Raw genomic sequence first — 9,182 nt, 5'->3', positions numbered from 1 at the left:
AAATCAATAAATTCGCCAAAAATCTTAGAAGCTACTATTTGATATACAACTTTAGATCAATATATTTAGGCCTGGAGTAGCTAAAGGGATGTTTCTTAGCAAAGCCTTCTCAGGTGCAAATATCGGCTCCCCCTACCTTTTGCTTCTGGTAGGTAGTACATGCCAATCTGAGCATGTGTTCGAGACTACGCTAAGTATGCCGCACTTCCGGCTATATCGCCGGATATCCGTTGAGTGACCCTTGCGAGTCCTTTTTGATCAAGTGGAGTAGGTGCCGTGGTGTTACTGCTGGTGTTGCATCCAGAACCGTAGCCGGACATGGGGCTGGAGGACGAGCGAAAGATGCTGACTGGATCTGGAGATCCGAAAGAGGTAAGGCAAAGCTGTCCACTCCACCCTCTTCACTGCCGTAAGGCCCCGGTCCTAGCCCGCCAAAGCACGTACCTGGGCCCTCTTAGTCCGGGTTTCCTAAGGTTTGGGAGAGCTGATTCCCGCTCCCGTTCTGCAGGGTCTGCCTAGTGACTCTGGGCAGGTAGAGGCCTATTTTTTGTTTTTTTTCTGGGTCTCGGCTTTCCTAGTCTGTAAATGTGGTGAAGGCTTAACGAGAGCGAAAAAGTACCGATAGCGTGTGTAAAAGTAGTTAACCTGCGTTTTCAGTCAATTAGGTGTTCTGAGGTCGGAGCAAATAGACCAGCGCTAGTCTCTATCCAGTTCATGTTAGTAGTCTCTGTGACAGCCTTTGACGTTCTCGGGATCCGAATTTACATTCCTTTATGTGAAAAAGTGGAAGGGGGATGTGAGGGACTTGTGTCTTTGAGGACAGTGTGGGAATGTGCAGTGAGTTCTGCGATAAGGGAGCTATTTCTACCATTTCTAGATGAGGCAACAAGCATATAGAGAGGCTAAATAGCTTCTCTAAGGCCACACAGATAACCAAATATTGCAGCTAGGAATTGAGTCCAAGCAGCATGGTTCTAGAGCCAGGTACCCACAGTACCTTTTGTGTAAAGCTACTCGGCTTTACGAAAGTCAGGATTCCCACCCAAGTACTGGGGTTTGAACTCAGGACTTCACACTTACATGACTAGCGGTCTACCAATTGAAATTCAGTAGCTTTTTGCTTCCAGTCTCATTTTCCACCCATTGGCCCTCTGGTCACTTCAGGACAGTCATTCTGGGCTTACCGGGCTCAGAATTGCTGGAAATCTGGGCAAGTGTGATGGAGCTGTAATCCCAGCACTCTGGGAGGCCGAAGCAGGTGGACAGCAAGTTGGAGGACAGCCTGGGAAAATATAGTGAGACCCTGACTCAAAAAACAAAAACACCAGAGGAGTTGGGAACTTGTTTATCCCTTAATCTTTCCTAGTCTTATAATTTTCAGAAAGTTCAGCAGGGCCTACCACAGCAGTAGATGAGAAAAGGCAAATAAATAGACAATTTTAAAATTAAGAATACTAAGGTATTTTGATGAAGGACCCATTAAGTCTTGCAGATTAAATCTTTTGCTGTGGTTTTTCTGACTGAATAGAAATTTTACATACGTAGACTTACATTTTGGTTTGTTTTTCTAAAACATGCCATAATGTTTTTGACCCAGTTATCAGTGATACAAAATTATCAGTGTTGTGGCTAATAGGGAGATGTCATAAAAGTATTGCTTCTATAATATTAATGTCAGATTTCTAACTCAGGCAGGATGTGATTTTAGGCTTTTTTTTTGAGGGATGGGTAACTAGTGTTTGAACTGAGGACTTTTGTGCTTGTGAGGTAGAACCATACCTCCAGTCCTTTTTGCTCTGATTATTTTGGAGACAGGGTTTCGTTTTTTGCATGCAGGTGGCTTGAGGGAAGGGAGGGGAAAGGGGGAAGTAAAAAGAACAACCTCAACAATCACTGTGTTTTCAAAATCCCGATAAAATTTGTTTTTGATTGGCAAAAAAGATAGAATTTATTATAGTTCTGAGAGAAAGGGACAGCCACACAATGCCACACAGAGAAGTAGTCAAAAAGAATAGGAGAGGCTTGGGGCATGGTTCAGCAGTAGAGCACCTGCTGAACGAGCACAAGGTCCTGAGTTCAAACCCCAGTACCAAAAAAAAAGGAATAGGAGGAGAATCTCGGTTTTTAGGGAAGGAATGGGTGAATCAGGACAAGCAAGCTTGATGAAATTTAGGATTGGATATTTTGAATAATTTTGTTGAGCTCTGGGCTATAGGACTGGTGCCTAGTTGTCCTGTGTTTGGCCTTTGGGTGATTTAGGTAAATATTAGGTTGGGAAGTGAGACTCACATAAAGGAAGTAGTTGGCTATATGAGTTTTTGATTAATTAGGATACTTATGAAAGGTATGCTCTCAGACAGTCTGCATGCTATCTCTAAAAACAAGCTAGTCCTGGGAAAACAGGATTAGTAAGGCTCTTAAGATGTCATAAAACACACAAAATAAACATTAGTGCAATGTCTATCCTTAGTAATTATGGCATCAGTATCATTGGGAAGATATGTCATAAAATCGCTGCTGACATTTTCTTTTCCTTTTGTAGGAGGAAGAAGAGGAGGAGGAATTAGTGGTAAGAGCTGTCTCAGATTTGGAATTATCTATGTAAAAAAAAAAAATGCAAGAGTTCAAGCTTCATGAAACTCTAGGGCATCTTAAGGAACCTTTACTTGACGCCTTGGAGAAGACGAGAGTGTAATATGCCTTTAATATTTCCTGTACAGTGGAGTATTTGGGAGTGTAGGCCTGGAAAGCTGCATCTGATCTGTGTTTGAGGATTCTTCAGTCATACCAAAGATCAGATGATATCTTAAGGGCCTGGCACTCATTCATCTGCTATTTGTGGTTTAATAATGAACTCTGGAAGGGACTTTTCTTAGATGGTCCTTCTCTGTGTTAGCACTGCCTTTCTAGCTGGGCAGCTGAGGTGCATAGGCCTGGTTCTCAGACAAGGTGAATTGAAATTTTAGACATGACCTTTTCCAAAATGCTGTGTTAACAATTAAAGCCTCCAATAAATCTACTTAAGTTTGCCAGGTTTCCTTTGCCACCTTGGTTTTCAGCTAGGACTGAGGCATTCAGTGTATACTGGCAACTTTGGAAGGCAGGAATGTGAAATTTTTCCTTACTATATAGACCCCCATTCTGCCATTTCTGGTGGCAGTGTGGCTCTGCCTGCTGGCATTGTGCACAGTAATTCAAACATGGCATCTTGATTTGTTGGTTATATTAATCAAAGCATATATATTTGGTGGATCTTCCCTAAGGCCTCCATTTTATTTTTCTATTTCTTATTCAGGATCCCCTAACAACAGTGAGAGAGCAATGTGAACAGCTGGAGAAATGTGTAAAGGCCCGGGAGCGACTAGAGCTCTGTGATGCACGTGTATCTTCCCGATCACAGACAGAAGAGGACTGCACTGAGGAACTCTTTGACTTCTTGCATGCAAGGGACCACTGTGTAAGTCAAACTGAAATCAGGAAGGGCAAAGCTTACAGAGGCCAGGAACCATTTGGTGCTCACAGTCTTTCTGTGTTTGAGGCAGGATCTTTAGCAGTCATTTACCATGGGCCCTGTATTTGTCAGTACAGTGCTGAGCATTTTACATATATAATCTTAACTGATCCTTACCACTTCTCTTGTAGAAAGGCACTATTATCCCCAGTTTACAAATAGAAGCTGAGACTCTGAGAAAAAAAAAATGACACCCTAACTTACACTGCTAAACAGTAGAGAAGCTGGATTTTGTACTTTTTTGTGTGTATGTGGTGCTGGGGATTGAACCTAGGGCCTTATGCATGCTAGGCAAGCTTTCTGCTACTGAGCCATATCCCTAGCCCTGAATTTTGTACTTTAGTGTATATCCTTCAGTTTGTCTTATACATTGAAGTTTGTTCACCAAGTTCTGCTTTTTTTTTTTTTAAAGTAAATTTGTGCTTAACTCTTACGTATAACAGTAAGGAATTTTACATAAATTACATACAGGCACAGTGTGGTTGCTTCTATTAAAACTGATAGGGAGTTGGGAGTGTGGCTCAAGTGTGTTTGCCTAGCAGGCATGAGGCCCTGAGTTTAAACCCCAATACCATGTACCACAAACAAACAAACAAAAATCTTTGCTGGGCATGGTGGCTCACATCTATAATCCCAGCTACTCTGGAGGCAGAGATCGGGCAAATCAAAGTTCAAGGCAAGACCTCCATCTCAACCAGTGTGGCAGATGTGATAGTTTACACCCATTATCCCAGCTATTTGGGAGACCTTTGGTGGGAGGGTCATGGTCCAGGCCAGCCAGGCAAAACAGGAGACCCTATCCAAAAATAACTAAGGCAAAAAGGGCTGGAGGTGTGGGTTAGGTAGTACAGTGCCTGAGTTCAAACCTTATTACCACCAAAAAAAACAAAACTGTATGAAAAGATCTCATGGGTTGGGTGTGTGGCTCAGTGGTAGTACTCAGCTCCATAGCAGAGCACTTGCCTACTGAGGCCCTGGGTTTGATCCCCCACATTAAAAAACAGACAAAAAAATGTAAGTGTTGGAGAGAATGTTGAGAAATTGGAAACCTAATACACTGCTGGAGGGGATGTAAATTGGTACAACCACTGTGGAGAACAGTCTGGCAGTTCCTCAAAAGTACAGAGCCAGGTGTGGTGATATACACTATAGTCCTAGCTATTGGGGAGTTTGAGCCCAGGAGTTTGGGGGTTCAAAGCCAGCCTGGGCAAATGGTTCATGAGACTATCTTGAAAATACCCAACACAAAACAGCACTGGTGGGCTGGCAGAGTGGCCCAGGTGTTAGAGTGCCCACCTAGCAAGTGTGAGACCCTGAGTTCAAACCCCAGTACTGCCAAAAATAAATAAATGAACAAATTTTTTTAAAAAATGGAAGGGTGAAACCCGGTATTTAAAAAAAAAAAATAGAAAAGAATTTTGGAGCTGGGGCCTGGCTTAAGTGGTAGAGTGCCTGCCTTACAAGCACTGTACTTGAACCTCAGTACCACAAAAAGAAAGTTAAGCATGAATTAACGTATGACCACAGTTAACAGTGATCATCAGTTCAACTCCTATGTATATACCCAAGAGAAATGAAAACATTACATCCACACAAAAATTTGTGCATCAGTAGTCATAAATCATCATTCTTAACAGCTAAAAGTAAATACAATATAAATTTCCTTCAGCTGAACATAGTGGTGCATGCTTGTAATCCCAGCATTCAGGAGTCTGAGGCAGGAGGATTGCAAGATGAAAACCAGATTGGGAAGGTGGGTGTTTGCCTAGCAAACACTCTGGGTTTAATTCTCAGTACTGTTAAAGTAAATAAAGAAATAACCCACCAGGGACTGGAGGTATGAGGTATGGCTCAAGCGGTAGAGCACCTGCTTTACAAGCATGAGTCCCTGAGTTCAAACCTCAGTCCCACCAAAAAAAAAAGAAAGAAAAAAAGCGTCAACTGAAATATCGAGAAATCAAATGAGGTATGACTATAAAATGGAATTTTATTTGGCAATAAAAAATATCAAGTACTTTCCTCAAAAAAACAATTACTATATTATCTAGCAATCCCATTTCTAGATATACATCCAAAATAACTCATAGTAGAGACTCAGGCCCATGTTCATCCATGTTTATTACAACCAAAAGGTGGAAACATCTCAGGTGTATCTGTGGATGGATAAACAAGACGTGGGATAGTAACATCTTAAAAATGGGAAACCAACACATGCCACATATATTTGAACCTTGAAGACATTATTCTGAGTGAAATGATCTAGTCACAAAGGACAATACATTATTCCACTTCTATAGGGTATTTAGGGTAGTCTCGTTACAGAAACAGAAAGTAGAGCAGTGGTAGCCAGGAGCTGGTTGAGGGGCAAATGGAGAAATGGAGAGTTATTGTTTGTTTCCTATTTATATAAAATGTTCAACATAGGCAGGTCATGATCTGTCCCTTATTACATGTCCTTGTGGTGACTTCTACCTCAAACTTAGTAGTCATTCAACAAATACTTAAATACTTCTATGAGCCAAGCACTGGGTTAGGATCTGGATTAGGCATGGGTCCCTTCATTCATTGAGTTTAAGAGCCAGCCTAGGAGACTATTTTAATAGAATAATAAACTGTGATGTCTCATGTGTAGCCTCAGAATGACAATCACTGACCCTCCCATTTAAAACTGCCATGTCCTCACTACTACCAGAGGTTACCTTGGCTGGGTGTGGTGGTAACACACCTGTATTCCCAGCATTCAGGAGGCTGAGGTAGGAGTATCGTGAATTAGACACCAGCCTTGGCTACACAGTGAAAATCTGTCTCAATTTAAAAAAAAAAAAATTAGGACTGTGAGTGTGCCTCAAGTGTAGTGTCTGCCTGCTAAGTGCAAGGCCCTGAGCTCAAATCCCAGCACTGCCAAACCAAAAACTAAGAAATTCACAAAATAAAAAAATTTTTCTTATTTTTGTGTTTATTATATTTCTCATTACTTTCTAAGTTCCATAAGTGTCACAGATGTTGTCATGTTTACAACTATAACTCTTAGCATTCATTTTATTTTATTTTTTGGTGGAACTGGGGCTTGAACTCAGGGCCTCACACTTGCTAGGCAGGTGCTCTACCATTTGAGCCACTCCACCAGCCTTGTTTTGTGTTGGTAATTTTTCAGGGCTGGCTTCCAACTGTGATCCTCCTGATCTCTGCATCCTGAGTAGCTAGGATTATAGGCATGAGCCACAGGTGCCTGGCTACTCTTAGCACTTAGAACAAGACCTGGCACAGAGAGGCTGTTCTGCAAATATTTACTGAATTAATTAATATTAGTATCAGAGTGATGGGAGATACAAATTTATATGGAGTATTCAGGAGGGGCAGATTTGTGTGGTAATAGGGGATTATTTAGAGTAAACAGGAAATGACATAAAAGATTTACAAGTTCTAAAGGAACAATGAAAAAAGGGGGAGAGTTCCAGATAAAGGAGATTAAGGTAATTGAGAGGCATTTACTAGGGTACAAGTACAGATATGAGTGATGAGAATGGCGTGGTAAGAAAAGAGGCAGTGCTAGTACTGCTTCAGGTCATGAAGGACTGTGAGCCACGACATTAAAGCTGCAAATTGATGACTTTTTTTCTTTTCCCCATCTAGGTGGCCCACAAACTCTTTAACAGCTTGAAGTAAATGTGCAGATGCATTCACCTCAGCCTGTATCACCTGGGCATCAGGATATTTCCTTGTGGTTTTGAACATGCTGTTAGTTTCTAATGTGTGTAACTATAAATTCCTATAAATTTTGGGTTTAGCTTAAGACCTTCCATATAAGTAGCAGTGATCCAGGTTAATAAAGTCCTATGGTCTTTAATCCTGCTTCCTGTCCTTTGTCTATTATTGTCTGTTTATTTATTTGTTTGTTTATGTTTTTGTAGTACTGGGGATTGAATTCAGGGCCTTGTGTATGCTAGGCAAGTGCTTTACCACTGAGCTACAGCTCCAGATATTTTTATTTTGAGACAAGGTCTTCCTAAGTCAGCCACACTGGATTCAAACTTGTGATCCTCCTGTCTCAGTCTCATTAGTAGCTGGGATTTCAGGCAAGCTCCACTAAGTCTGGCTCCTTTAATTTAGATTTTTTTTTTCTTTTTTTGCAGTGCTAGGAATTGAATCCAGAACCTCATGCATGCCAGGCAAGGCAGAAGGTTTGTGAGTTCAAGGTCAGCCTAGGACATAGTGAGACCCTGTCTTAGAAAGAAATGTTCAAAGATGTGAGAACAGAATAATCAGCCTTCATGCTCCCATCACTTAATAAATATCTCTTACTAATAGGACTTTTTTTTTTTAATGCACCATAATGTCATTATCACACTTAGTAATAATTGTTCAGTATTAAATATCTAGTCCATACAAAAGTTTTTTTTTTTTTTTTGGCTGCACTGTGAATTAAACTTGGCCTCATGCTTGCTAGGCAGGCGCTGTACCAATTAAGCCACTCTGACAGCCTTTTTTTTTTTAAATTCGAGAAAGGGTCTCACAAGCTATTTGCCTGGGGCTGGCTTCAAACTGCCTTCTGAGTAGCTAGGACTAAAGGTCCACTGGCTTCTGGCAAGGATTCTTTTTTTATTTGAAGGCCATACTAGGTATTGAGCTCAGCTACTGATGCTTGCTAGGCAGGCACTTCAAAGATCTTTTGAAGATGAACATGGTGGCTCATGCCTATAATCCTAGCTACGTGGGAGGCAGAGATCAGGATGCCAACCCAAGGCAAAAAGTTCGCAAGATCCCCATCTCAACCAATAAAAGCTGGGCATGATGGCAAGTGCTTATCATCCCAACTACTTGGGAACTGAGAATAGGATTACTGTCCAGGTTCTCTGAGACATAAAAGTGAGACCCTATTTGAAAAATGACTAAAGCAAAAAGGGCTAGGGGTGTGGCTCAAGTGTAGAGTGCCTGCCTGCCTACCAAGTACAAGGCCCTGAATTAAAACCTCTGTACAGAAAATTTAAATTTTTTTAAAAACATACCACCAAAAAAATTATCTTTTGACAACTTTTTGGTTTCAGTGTTCCACAGGTTTGTTCTCTTATTTTTTTACCCTGTGGTACTGGATTTTGCTAGGTAGGCTCTCTACCATTTGAGCTACTCCATCAGCCCTTTTTTCTGTTGGTTATTTAATTTTTGGCAGTGCAAATTTTGGGGTTTGCACTTGGCGTCATGCTGGCTGGGTAGGTGCTCCACTGCGTGAGCCACTCCACCAGTCCTTTTTGTTACATATTTTCAAGATAGGGTCTCGTGAGCTATTTGCTTGGGCTGGCTTTGAACCTCAATCCTCCTGATCTCTCTGCTTTCTGAGTAGCTAAGGATTACAGGTGTAAGCCACTGGCACCCAGTTTCTCCTTTCTTCCTTAGTCCCCTTCTATTTTTTTTTTCCCTAGTCCCCTTCTTATGGTGATTTCAACAGTTTTAAAAATTCTTTATTCATTCTTGTGCAGAAAGTACATAACAGCCGGGTGCTGTTGGCTCATGCCTGTAATCCTACCTACTCAGGAGGCAGAGATCAGGAGCACAGAAGTTCAAAGCCAGTCCTGGCAAATAGTTCGTGAGATCCTATCTAGAAAATACCCAGCACACAAAAGGGTTGGTGGAGTGGCTCAAGGTATAAACCCTAAGTTCAAACTCTAGTACAGAA

At 41.4% G+C, this 9,182-nt stretch overlaps 1 protein-coding gene across 2 annotated transcripts; it reads left to right on the top strand.

Annotated features, from left to right (window-relative positions):
• Nucleotides 1–196: 196 nt before the first annotated feature.
• On the top strand, nucleotides 197–7,363 carry Uqcrh (ubiquinol-cytochrome c reductase hinge protein). Of its 2 annotated transcripts, XM_020177632.2 has the most exons (4): nucleotides 199–372; nucleotides 2,543–2,569; nucleotides 3,296–3,457; nucleotides 7,145–7,363. In XM_020177632.2, exons 1-4 carry the CDS (start codon nucleotides 319–321, stop codon nucleotides 7,175–7,177), a joined length of 276 nt encoding a protein of 91 aa, XP_020033221.1. In that variant the 5' UTR covers nucleotides 199–318; the 3' UTR covers nucleotides 7,178–7,363. The 2 variants fall into 2 exon arrangements, with proteins under 2 accessions (XP_073936345.1, XP_020033221.1); XM_074080244.1 differs by lacking the exon at nucleotides 2,543–2,569 and having other exon boundaries at nucleotides 197–372.
• Nucleotides 7,364–9,182: the final 1,819 nt, after the last annotated feature.

The sequence above is a fragment of the Castor canadensis genome, chromosome 7 (genome assembly GCF_047511655.1).
Source record: "Castor canadensis chromosome 7, mCasCan1.hap1v2, whole genome shotgun sequence".
In the NCBI taxonomy this organism is placed as follows: domain Eukaryota; kingdom Metazoa; phylum Chordata; class Mammalia; order Rodentia; family Castoridae; genus Castor; species Castor canadensis.
The sequence above is the reverse complement of the archived record's forward strand: the minus strand, read 5'-3'. Positions and strand labels throughout refer to the sequence as shown.